At 50.6% G+C, this 12448-nt stretch overlaps 3 protein-coding genes across 3 annotated transcripts; 2 read left to right on the plus strand and 1 right to left on the minus strand.

The window, feature by feature from the left end:
• Positions 1–1166: 1166 nt before the first annotated feature.
• Positions 1167–1895, plus strand: BDZ99DRAFT_458799 (Sm-like ribonucleoprotein; the record flags this gene model as incomplete). Its single annotated transcript, XM_033719001.1, has 2 exons — positions 1167–1212; positions 1380–1895. 2 exons carry the CDS (start codon positions 1170–1172, stop codon positions 1706–1708), a joined length of 372 nt encoding a protein of 123 aa, XP_033581789.1. The 3' UTR covers positions 1709–1895.
• Positions 1896–2703: 808 nt separating this feature from the next.
• BDZ99DRAFT_408230 (DUF1744-domain-containing protein) lies at positions 2704–10124 on the minus strand. Its single transcript, XM_033716503.1, has 5 exons — positions 9551–10124; positions 9341–9492; positions 9148–9287; positions 7142–9102; positions 2704–7090 (listed from the first exon to the last, which is right to left on the minus strand). The coding sequence occupies exons 1-5, from the start codon at positions 10013–10015 to the stop codon at positions 3152–3154; spliced, it is 6657 nt and encodes a 2218-aa protein (XP_033581790.1). The 5' UTR covers positions 10016–10124; the 3' UTR covers positions 2704–3151.
• A 422-nt stretch (positions 10125–10546) lies between these two features.
• BDZ99DRAFT_515598 (uncharacterized protein) lies at positions 10547–11213 on the plus strand (the record flags this gene model as incomplete). Its single annotated transcript, XM_033724986.1, has 2 exons — positions 10547–10835; positions 10927–11213. The coding sequence occupies 2 exons, from the start codon at positions 10547–10549 to the stop codon at positions 11211–11213; spliced, it is 576 nt and encodes a 191-aa protein (XP_033581791.1).
• Between the last annotated feature and the right edge of the window lie 1235 nt (positions 11214–12448).

Below are 12448 nucleotides of genomic sequence, written 5' to 3' on the forward strand. Positions count from 1 at the left end.
TATAGTTAAGGCTAGTAAGCAATTCCTTTATATAGTTACTAATAACCGCCTAAAAAGGCTTCTTAAAGCTTATTAAAGGAGCTAAAGAAATGCTATATAAAAATATGCTTATTAAAGCCCGGGTTAAAAAGCTTAAAGAGTAACTAGCAGAGATAACCAAGCGTAAAGGTTGTAAAAGAAAGCGAATCCAGACTGGCGGTATAATAGAGTATGGTACAGCAGCGTTGTACATAGCTGCTAAAGTGTCTGGAGCATCTAATCCACGGAAAAAGGTGGGTAGTAGAGATGGTGCAAATAGGGCTCTACTAGCTCAACGGCGCTGTGGAAACTGTGGAGAGGCTGGGCACAATGCGCGTACGTGCAAAAAGGATTAAAAAGCTTCTTCTGAATCTGATCTAAGTGTGTCGTACACAAGTTCTATAGCTAGTTGCGAATAAATTGACTGCGCGCACATGGTGTTGGTTGTGCCAAGGAAAAGTGGCCGGCTCGGTGGTTTGGCCGGCTCGGTGGTGGAATACGTTATAAGTAATTAAAGAAAATATAAGCTATAAACTATAAAATATAAGCTATATATACTATAAAAAGTATAATATAAGCTTATTTATAAGTATATTATATAAGAGCGTTGCTGTATAATCTAATTTTAATGGGTTAGAGAAAACGTGCACAAGGTAGTAGCGTGCACGAGCCGGTCGCCACTTCTATGTGGAAATTTGTTGAAGTACTTCATGCAGTGATAAACAGGTGTACACACGGGCAGTGTACTTGATGAGTATGCCACTTTTCCCATGCCCAGGGTACCTGGCCAGTTGCATATTGTTTTGCATCGAGTATCGCGGAGTGTGGTGACGGCTGTAATATATTGATGACTCACGACGCCAAGCCCAAAACGGATAAAATACCACACGACCCGCCAACTTCAAAATCACCGCGACTTTCGGCGCGCAAGCTCCCCTCCACCTCACACCGCCCTCACCTCCATCGCATAACCAAAATACCACTCACGAGGAAGAGAAAGCTTCGGCGAGAAGCAGAGGTCAACATGAAGCTCGTACGGCAAGTAACCCACTCTGCTGTTCTACAGGCGGCGCCCAAGCTGAGCTTTCTACCCCAGGCTTCCCCCGCCGACCTACGAATTGTGACTGACGACTCTGGTGCTTAGATTCCTGATGAAGTGCGCAAATGAGACGGTCACCATCGAACTGAAGAATGGTACATTGGCTCTGTTCTGTTTTCTGCTCACTTCTTTCCTAGACCCTTTACTTCTAGCGTCGGCCGCAACCTCGAGGCCCGTCGCATGGCGGCATAGTACTAATATCTAGCAAACCTTTCCAGCCAAATGTTTTAGGATGTATCGGCGCAACTGACCGCGTTAATAGGCACTGTCATCTACGGCACTATCGCCTCCGTCTCCCCCCAAATGAACACCGCTCTCCGAACAGTCAAAATGACCCAGAAAGGCCGCGACCCTGTCTCGCTCGATACCATCAACCTGCGCGGCTCCACTATCCGCTATTTCATCCTACCTGATAGTCTCCCACTCGATACGCTGCTTATTGACGACCAACCCAAACCGAAGAACAAGGCGCGAAAGGAAGCTGCGGACAGGGGCGGACGAGGCGGACGCGGTGGTCCTAGGGGAGGAAGGGGTGGTCGCGGTGGCGGAGGTGGCCGGGGACGTGGACGCGGTGGAGGGCGTGGCTTCTGAGGGGTTGGCTTCTGAGGGGTGGGCTCGTACTGCTGAGAGATATACGGCTGTGATGCGGCTGTGGAATGGATTCACATGGTGTCTGGGGTTCATAAAGTCACACGGAACTGATCATCGAGACCCTGAAATTATCAAAGAGGCTCGAGAATAATACAAAAAAGGACAAATTCAATCTGCAATAAGTCTGCGTACACGTGGGTGCCACTGTCTGAAGTCCCCTGATACATTTTCGAGAATGCGAACTAGGCGTAAGTGAGTCGTTTTGAACAGTCTGCAAACTCGCCGGGCCACCTCAGACGGTGTCATCCGCTAATACTCAGAAAAAGGAACAGTCTACTTTCTTCGCGTTTATGAGTGTACAGGACGTCCTCACGCCGCGGCCACGAAGTGTACGCAAACCTTTGGTACAGCATTACAGGTCATAATTTAACGTACACGGTATGCCACTGCTCAAGCTCTACTGTTGCTCGCTCGACACCACTATGAGGAGTAGCCCAGCTAGCAGTTCGCAGGCAAGTCAAGAGGTAGCCTAACTTCCACCGCATCAACCTTGATATTATATGAAGATGCTATAAGCTTCAGTGCTCCACTTTTGCTCGCTCGACGCCACTGTAAGGAGTAGCCCAGCTGGCAGTTCGTAGGCAAGTCAAGAGGTAGTCTAACTTCCACCGCATTAACCTCAACATTGTATAAAGATGCTATAAGCTTCAGGACACAGATATGACTCTTTGCAGGCTCTACTCTTGCTCGCTCGACGCCACTGTGAGGAGTAGCCCAGCTAGAAGTTAGCGGGGCAGTCAAGAGGTAGTCTGAAATCCATTACATCAACCTGGACATTGTATGCAGATGCTATTAGCTTCTGTACACGGATATAGCTGTGCGTAGGCTCCAATCTTGCTTGCATGATACCACTGTAGGGAGTAGCCCGCCCAGCACTTAGCTCGCCAGTCAAGAGGCAGTTTAAGTTCCACTGTATCAACCTCGACATTATGTGTAGATGCTATTAATTTCCGTACATAGATATGCCTATGCACAGGCTCCAATATTGCTTGCTTGATACCACTGTAGGGAGTAGCCCGACCAGCATTTAGCTGGCTGGTCAAGAGGCAGTCTAACTTCCACTGTACTAACCTTAACATCATGTATAGATGCTACAATTTTCAGTACACAGATATTGCTCTACATGAGCTCCAGTGTTGCTTGCTTGATACCACTGTAGGGAGTAGCCCAGCCAGCACTTAGCTAGCAAGGCAAGAGGCAGTCTAACTCCCACTGCACGACCTTGAGATCATGTATATATGCTACAATTTTCAGCACACAGATATTACTCTACACGAGCTGCAGTATTGCTCGCCTGATGCCACTGTAAGGAGTACCCCAGACGGCAAGTAGCCCAGCAGTCAATAGACAGCCTGATCTCCACTGCCTCACTCCACTTACTGACTACACCCCATCCACACACTCCTCAACCACACTCGCCAACATCCCCAACCCAAAAAAGCCCGCCACACTCCCATAAACCCCCAAGCGACTCTTAACATCCTCCCTCTTCCGCGTCCCTACCCACTCCCCAGCACAAGCACAATGCTCCATAAACTCATTCGCCCTCAGCCTCCCACACTTTCCACACTTTAGATCCTGCGTACACCACTCCACAACCATCTTCTGCACCTCCGCCACCAGCCGCTCCTCAATACGCAAGCGATCATACGGCGTATTGCACATCTCACACTTCCACTTCGGTAGCACCGGCGCCGCAGCATCCGCCTCTCTATTCGCTGCAGGAGGCGGCAGCAATTCCGCCGCGCGACAGAGGTCGAGGTCGCGGACAGCCGTGCATTCTTCGCAGACGAGACCGCGGACCCAGAGGCTGCGACTGGGATTCACAAAAGCGGCTTCGCGGCTGAATTCGCGGATTTCGAAGAGCTGGAGGAGCTCTTTGCGGAGGAGGCGGGCTTCGAGCGTGATGGTGTTGTCGAGGCTGAGGACCTGCGTTATGCTTTTCACGAGTTGAAGGACTGGGTTTGAGAGGTTGAGATGCGAGCCTGGGAGGGAGGGGAAGACCCAGTCCGAGACGAGTTCGGCGTGGAGGGACTCGGTGTGTTGACGGCGTAGGAGAGCGCCGACTTGCTTGAAGAGCGGTTTTGTGAAGGATTTGGGGAGGACTTGGGTGTTGTCGGTTGGGTCGACAGTTAGTGACCTCAGGGCTAATTGCGTCGCCCTGGGAGCGACACCATCGATGGCTGCGGGACGTTTGCGGCCGTGCATGACATCGATGAAGTCGACCACTGTATCGTGGAACGCCGGTTGTAGCGGCGCAGGCAAAAAGGATGCGAGCTGCCAGCACATGATGGTATCAAGCTGCTGCTCGTCCGCTTCGACGACCTTAGTACAGCCTTTACCTCCGTAGTTGAACTCATCGTACCACGCCAAGTAGTCCCAGTACTCCCGGATCTCGAGGTCTAGAAACTGGAAGAGCGGCTTCGCCTGTACCGTCTTGAGGATGTACTGACTATACGCAAAGGCATTTCCGACCTCTGCTTTCGTCGTTTGCAGAAGCAGTCGATTCGCACTCGCGAACACGATATGCGATCCCACGCGCCGGAAGTCCGTCATCAGTTGCTGTAGTGCTTTTCGGCTCATCATCTGTACGTAGTAATGTAGGCTTCTGTCGTATAAAAAAGACCCAGGGCTCTCCACCCATCGCACAAGATGCTGGACCATTACGTCGGCCATGTACCCTCCTCGCTCAGCTTCGTGCCACCAGGCCTTCACCATTTCGCGAAGGACCATGATGCCGGCTGTGGCAAAAGCGTTGTCGGCGTAGATGACGTTTGTGCCGTCATTAGGGGCATCGTAAGCAGGTGCGGCAGGGTTGAATGAGATAGAGTCGGAACCTTCGGCTTCGTTGATAACGGAGGAAGAAAGAATGGTGTTGATTGCGAGATTGCGAAGGGTGAGATCAATGCAGACAGAGGAGTAAGTTCCAGGGTTATTGATAGAAGGCATTTCAACAGTCTCCATAGGAGCGAGAATCTCGTCTTTTTCATAGCCTGCATGATCAGGTTTGGGACCACCAGACCACCACAGAACGACCTTCTCTTTCCGTAGCCGCCTCGCATAAGCAATGTCGATGAGGAAACGTGGGTCGTTGCTTTCGAGATTGCAGAGCGGGATGTCTCCATATCGAGAAAGTTCTACTAAATGTGATATCCAGGAGCCCAAGTCTAAGTAATGGGTTACAAGACGTTTTGCAACGAACGACTGCCAGCCGAGAGGAGGTAGTTGTTTGTCTGACTCGTCCGGCTTCAGGGGTAGGATCGGTAGGTCTTTGAGAATTGGGACCTCGTGAGACAGAAGATTGTGATTCTGTGATTGGATAACGAGAACCAACGGTTTCCCTTCCTCTGTCTTCATCTTCTTGATAGCATCTCCAATCTCGAGATGCGCCTTTCGTTTGGTAGTGACTTGAACGGTCCGGAAATGTATGTCGGTTTGATAATCGAAGCACTCTTGCCACGGCTCTCCGCCAGACTCTTCCAAACGCCGTGCAAACATGTCCTTGTATATCCGATCAACGTTCGGCAGACCCTGACTATCTTTGGACTTGGTTTGAATGATGACATGGGCGGTATTCTTCGAGGTTGAGAACAAGGCAAAAATCTGTCGATCTCCAGAGCTGACGTGGTAGAGGTAGAGATATCCAAGGGAAGCCTGGCTCAAGTACGGATTTTGCGATGGCACCCGTCGGAGAGCGGACAGGTCGAATCCTTGCTCTAGACCTTTTCCAAGAACACCTTTCTGAGTCTCGTCGAAGGTGCAAATACTACCAAGTTCGAGAACCGCTCGAACGTTTAGTGGTACTTGCTTCTCGTAGACACCTTCAACACTTGGGTGATTGAATAAAACAGAGAGCTTTTTCGACTCGTTGACATATACTTGCTCAGGCATCAGAAGCTTGAACAAATGTACCGATGGATGTCCATTGGGTAGAGTGTGATTAAGGACTTTCTCTACTGAACAGCCATCGATAGACACGTCAGGTAAATCGTCTCCTCGCAGATTAAGATATATCTGCCGAGGCACAATGACCCTCAAGATGTGAATTTTCTTGTCGATCAAGACGAAAGCTCTAACCTCTCCAGGCGTGTCGGTGTCTCGCAGTTGAATCAATTGCCACGTGCTGATATACAACATCTCTGCCTGGTTTCTGAAGAAGCTTCCGATCGCATCCGATGAATCTGTCTGTTTCTCGCCAAAGAGCTGTCGTCTCCGCTTTCGGGCTTGCTTCTGGATCTTCCACTTCTTTTTCTGGTACTGCAGCCATCCGTTGTAGTCCTCGGTGATGGATGGCATGTATTTGGGTAAGCTCGCAAAAGGATCGGCAGGTACAGCAGGTTCCGGTTGCTTTCGTTTCTGGACCATTTTCGTGACTACACCTCTCCTCGCTGCCACCGCCTGAGAGACTTGAGTCATCTTCGAACCGCCAAAGTCTTCCAGATCGAGCACCCGGTTCTGGAGAATATTGGTGTCTACGTCAACCAGAGTCTTCTTGTCAAACAGATCAGTCATCTTCTTTTGTTTCAAGACATCGTCCTTGATCCGAATCCTTCGGGCTAGCCAGTCTGGGTGAGGAACGCGCGGAACGGGATTTTCAACTTTCTGAAGAGCTGCAGGTATCGTGATAAGCTTCTGAACCACGGAGCCGAGACGTTCCATGTAGTAGCTCCAGTCAATGATCGATCTGGGATCCATATCCCCGGGGTCTTCTTTCATCCATTTTCGTAGGAAATAGGTCTTGACTGAATCCTCAGCAGAGAATATCGCCACAGGTATGGCTCTCTCTGTAACAGGTGAATTTTTCGGCCGAGACGAGATAATGTACTTGCAGTTCAAGCCCTTGTCCTTGATCATTTGCTCGCCAAGAAACTCTGCAAGTCTCTTTGCGGTCGTGATAGCAGTTGACTTCTGAGCTCCGTACTCCTCAAGAGTCTTGGCCATGCTCTTATTTTCGCAAATCAAGTCGATGAGCTCTTCATCAGCGAGGGTAGAACCATGCTGATCAAGCACATCTAGCCATCGATTTGCAACCTTGGCGACAGCTCCGTAAGTCTCGGTCAGAGTTGTGCCTTCCAAGAAGAATTTGAAAATTTGAGTTTGGAAGATCTTGATAAGCTTCAACTCTCCTCTCCGCTTGACCTCGAACCCTTTCAACTCAGCGAGACTGCCATCGTGGTTGAAGACTGCGTAACGCTTTTTCAAATTCTTGTCTTCTTCCTTGGAGGTGGGCAAGATCATAGCCTTATACGGACCGTCCACCTCGAAGAAGATTGTATTGTCGCTATGTGTCTCGTATCGAAATGTTTCGGGATCGACAAGGGTCTGGTATTGATGGTTCGTGAATTTGGCATGGACGTGATGGTTCAGCATGACACAAGGATATGAGATAAACACCTTCTTGCCGTTCTTGAGTTTGAATGAGAAGTTTTCCGGAAATGTTGCGGGCAGAATACACCAGATACCGTCGGTGTCTAGTTCCAGGGGCCGTCCAATTCTGTCTACGAGCTGTCTAGCCATTTGAATGATCTTGGCTCCAGTCAAGCAAGTGACACCGGCCATTTCCATGGAGTACCAACGAGAACCCTTTCTCATAACGTAGCCGTAGAAGCTGTTCAAGATGACTTTGTGGGCCAACTGAAGTGAGTCGAACAGGATAATCATCTTCTTGGCTTCATCGATCTCTGCGCTAGGCGCACCAGCAGACTTAAGCGCATCCGTCTTACCTTTCCAGACTTTCTGCTTGCCCTTGAAGTCATATCTTCGATCTCGGAAGTCTTTGACAGTATCAACGTAGAAGGGATTCTCTCTCTGGCAGATGATAGCCTCTTTCTCAATTGTCTTTGTGTCATGGATCTTGTGGTAGATCTTCTTGCTGTACTCCGTCAATCGTTTCTTGACTATCGTGGCTTGTTCGTCTACTGGCAGATCCTGGAAAGTCCGAACGGGGCCACTTTTATATTTTGGGGGAAACCGTTCGTTTTCTAGGGCATGCCGTATCATGTTGTACTCGTCTCGCTTAGCTGGCAAGAACTCACCTCTCCAGGACCAAGGCATCCTTCGATCGCATGTTTTGCCTGGGCGATTGAAGTCGCAGGCAGCACAATCAGCCTCTTCAATCATGGAATCCGGCTGTAATCGATTCGTCGTCATGATATTCGGATACATGGAGGCGACGTCTAGATGGTATATTGAAGGGTTTTCGCTCCTGTTAGGGGTATTCTTCAGCTTCAACAGCTTCTCGATGATCTGACCCTTGACTTCGTCATAATTTACGATGTCCTCCACCTGTTTCTTCTCTTCTACTACAATACTGAACTTGAGGGCTGCGTCTAGATCTTCGATGAGTTCATCAATGGCAGTTGGATCTAGCACGAAGTTGCAAGGGATATCACTTCGAAAGACACCTGCTTCGATACTCTCGACATGACCTCCCACATACGTTTCTGAGTCCAGGAGATGGCCATCCCAGAAGGCTTCCTTAGGTGCTTGGTGCTTGTTCGGCAGTACGATGCCCTTCTGATACGCCTGTACCATGAGCAACATCTCGCAAAGAGTGCCAGTCCCCTTTCGCAACACATCGTCCGGCCCAAGGGGAACGATCGTACATAGCGAGAAGATGAAGGGATGGACGTATTTCATGTACAAGTAGTACGTAGCAACTGCATCTGAAACGGAGTATTCTGCCAACGTCTGAGGCCGTTCGCTTGCGTATGGAGTCATGAGTTCGGGGTCCAATTCGTCTGGATCGTAGCCCAATTTCGCTACAGTAACTGCTTTCAAGCCTCGACTTCCTTGTGGGAGGTAACTGTCTCGATTGACCCACGCAAAGGCATCCATGTGTGCGCAGTAATTAGACTGGTAGATGTCTTCGCTGTTCTTCCGGAAGCCGATCTCCTGGTACATGTCGATTCCTAGAACGCTCGCCCGTGCCTCCACGAATGGCCAATCAAAAAAGTCTCCGTTGTATGTTACAATGACCGTTGGCTTTGCTTCCTTGATGTGCTCGAAGAAACGTTCTAAGAGGCCTTTTTCATCCGGCTCGTTGAATATTATGAAAGGACCGTCGTACTCCGGCTTGGGTGTATAGTCGAAATCTGAGATATCCTCGGAGACAATCTCGCGGTTCGTGATGAGGAACCCCTGGCCATCGATCATGTATGAAATCATCATGATCTGGTCGACTATCGCATCCGGAAATTTCAGGGGGAGCTTTGTACACTCGATATCGAATGCCATAACAACGGGATCGGCGCGTTGCAGTCGCTCTTCTATGCATGTCAATGAAACAACGCCGTGTTTCGCTTCTACCGTGTACCATTTTCCAATGCGGATATCTATATGAGTTAGCCAGCCCTTGAAACCAAGCCTACGTAACCTACCTTTATCAATCGCAACCCGAACGTGGTATGGTACGTCGTACTCTCGTATATCAACAATGAAATCGCTCGCATCTTGTATGCCATTAGGTCGTTTCTCGTAATCTTGGTCGTCGTCAAAAATATCAAAGCCAGCATTTGCACTGGAAACCATTAGCAACTAACACAATCCAACTATGGACTGAGCAGTGCTCACCTAGCAACTTCCGCATATGTATCCATCGCGTTCATCTTCTTCTTATTCTTCTCCGCCAGGGGTGTAATGACCTTCCGCACCCCCAAGAGATCTCCCACATTCGCAAACGAAAGCTTCAGGAATGTTCTCCGGTAGCCCAAAAGATGATTTGGCTGTCTCGTATCAGCATGCTCCTTATAGTGTCTCCAAATGCCCATCTCGGCGACTCACCATCTGCAAATCCTCCTTCTCGACCCGCTTCACACCCTTCACTAAGCCCTCAAAAGCTCTCCGACACCACTCCTCCACCTCTGGCTCTTTCCCCCTCTTCACCGCGACCAAGAAGTACGGATCATACTCCACCGTCGCCTTAAATGTGCCTCCGTCCTCCTCGATGAAGTAGAAGTCCACGCCGGCGCGCCCTCCAGGTACATTCTCGTCCTCCACACTGGTAGAGTGCATGTTACACAGCCAGCCGACCTTCTTACGTCCGGCATCGTACCGCGCAAAGTCCATAGACTCATCGATAGCATTCGCGAGCCGCGTCGACTCGATCTTCTCAGCTAGGGAGCTGGCTTCCGTGTTGCGGAGAGAGGAGGCGTCGATTGTCTTGGGTTTGCGGGAAGACGAGGAGTAGGAAGATTGGCCTTGCTTGCCTACGCGGCGGAAAGACTGTCCAGCGCGGCGGGGTGCCATGGTGTGAGGGGTGTATTGGAGCTGCGGGAGTGGATGAGATGGAGGTGTTCAAGTTAGAATTGTAGGGGTATCATTTGTGTTTGGTGTCGTGATTAGGCTTTGGAAGTGCTGAAAAAGAGAGTTCAAAGGGTGGGTATAGAGAATTGGTAGAGTGTTGAAGCAGTGTAGATTTGACGGAGGGATACGCGGTGTCGCGTCGAAAGTTCAAAGTCGCGTCGGCCAATAAAGTGGAAGGACCGTGCGTCCAGCTCTGAAAACGTGAATGCATGTATACAACACTCATAAAAATTGTGCTGTCTTGTTCAGAGAATGATTGTAACAGCAGTTTACGCTTAGGACATCAAGCGGGCACCTGTTATTGTTCAGTTCATCCAGAAGCTCATCCAAAGATGGATCTACCCCATCTAGCTAGCCTCTCCGCATTATATTCAGTGGACCCAGAATCTTTCAGATCAGCCCAGACGACATCACCACTCCCGAAGCACCACCACAAATCCGCCCACAGCCATTGCCTCCACCATAACACTGGCAATGGCAGACGATACTCGACAGAGCTCCCCCACTTATCCACCACCTAAGGCGGAGGATGTTGCGCAAGAAGCTGCCCGCTACCGCACGCCCGCGAACACCATGCCCGGCGGGACCGCCAACACCGCCGGGGGCGAGAAACTCGACGACGAGTCGATGCTCACGAAAGCCGTTAAGATGATTACATGGGAGGACTGGAAGAATATTGGGAGGATGCCATGCGCGAAAGATTCGCTGATGACTGGGATATTGTCGGGGTTTGTCATGGGAGGCATGATGGGCTTGGTTGGGCGTAAGTGATATTGCTTCTATTGTGGACAGGGATCCTGCCATTTTCATTTGGGGGCTTCAGGAGGGTATTGGCTAATGAGTATGCTTCTTAGGAAACGTGTGGACTGCCTGCAACGTCTCCGTCGGCGCCTTTATGCTTTCCTCCACAGGTGGTTACACCTACTGCCAATATAGGCGGTCCATAGAACGGGATGGCTTGCGACAAGTACAAGCAGTAGCCGCAGCGAAGAAGGCTGAACACGAGGAGAAGAGACGCAAGGCGATTGCGAAGAGGAAAGAAGAAGAGCGAATCATCAAGGAGAAGCTAGAGGAAGAGAGGAGAAAGTCGTGGTCGTACTGGGCCTCGCGGAATCTGAAGTTTTGGGGCAGTGAAAAATAAAGGCATGGCTTGAATGGCGGAGGGGATGATGAATATTCATTGTACATGTCTGAGTGTATTATAGAGGCGCTGCGTACGTCAAAAGGAACGTTTGGAATGGAGTTTTGATAAACAGGACGATTCTACTCCAACGCCATACCACATCCAATCTGCTCTCCATGCATCCAAGATAACCAATTGGGAAAGGATGGTATCCTACAAACCCCTCAAACTAGGCGTAATCATAAAGTCGTACATGTTCATGACCATACCGGATACCCAGACACCCATGATGCCGTACATACCCAATCTGAACCTTGTACGCCCCATTTCTACCGGATAACTCCTCAAGCAAATCTGACGACTCTCCTTGAGCCGTCACTTCCTGTATCGTCTGCACCCGACACATTACCACCTCCTACACTTCCACCCCTCACGCCCATACCAACCCCTCTCGTTCTTCTCTCGCTCCGCTTCGCTCGTGCCTCTTTTGCCTCGCGGGCCCTCCACGCCTGCACCTGCTGCCTTCTCTTCTGCGCTCTTGCATACGCCAGCGCGGGCGTGGGCCTGAATCCAACTCCATTGATTCCCGTTCCGTCATCATCAGGGTCCTGAGCCGGTCCAATCAGGTGGCCCGTGATTTCGGTGTCCTGCCAGAAAGAGTCGAGCGGCACGGGCGGGGACGGAGACTTCTTGCGTGAACGGGCGCCGGGAAAAGGCTTTGTGAGCGGATTGACATGAAGTGCGTTCGTACCACCATCGCCATACTCTTCCCCAGCTGTATTAGCCAGCGTGTTTGATGCGCCGGATGTTTTCGTTGTCTTGGTCGTTGGCTGCGGGGTCTCTGGGACCTCTGAACATATCCGCATATTCCGAAAGCCGTCCAGCTCCCCTCGTCCGCTGTTCACGCTGTCGCTCCTCTTCGCCCGCTTCCTCTCCTCCTTGTCCTCTGACCCGTCCCCTCCTGACCCGCCCCCAGCGCCAAAGCCAACGGATATCGGCGCCTTGATATTCAAATCGCGAAATTGGTCTGCGACCGCCTTGCTGGGGCTGCTCTCACCCGCTCCAGGCGGTGGCGTACTCATAGGCGTGAAAGCATATTTCGCAGTAGTGGTAGTCGTTAAGCGGGGGGCGAAGGGAGCCACAGAGGCGGGGTCTGCGTTTGGATCGCGTTTGCGCTTGGGGGAGGCAGCGGACGAGGCGGCGGAGGAGAGAGTCGCCCGCATCTTTTAGGATGAAGCCGTCAGAGACATTTG

This window comes from Mytilinidion resinicola (assembly GCF_010093595.1).
Source record: "Mytilinidion resinicola strain CBS 304.34 unplaced genomic scaffold BDZ99scaffold_3, whole genome shotgun sequence".
Taxonomy (NCBI): Eukaryota; Fungi; Ascomycota; class Dothideomycetes; order Mytilinidiales; family Mytilinidiaceae; genus Mytilinidion; species Mytilinidion resinicola.

What these genes read in the sequence shown, in the direction of transcription:
- BDZ99DRAFT_408230 (XM_033716503.1), bottom strand. Translation starts at nt 10,015, where the DNA reads ATGGCACCCCGCCGCGCTGGACAGTCTTTCCGCCGCGTAGGCAAGCAA. An exon ending in ACATATGCGGAAGTTGCTAG is followed by an intron (nt 9,288 to 9,340) that starts GTGAGCACTGCT and finishes AATGGTTTCCAG; the next exon opens with TGCAAATGCTGGCTTTGATA. An exon ending in TGTTTATCTCATATCCTTGT is followed by an intron (nt 7,091 to 7,141) that starts GTCATGCTGAAC and finishes CATCAATACCAG; the next exon opens with ACCCTTGTCGATCCCGAAAC.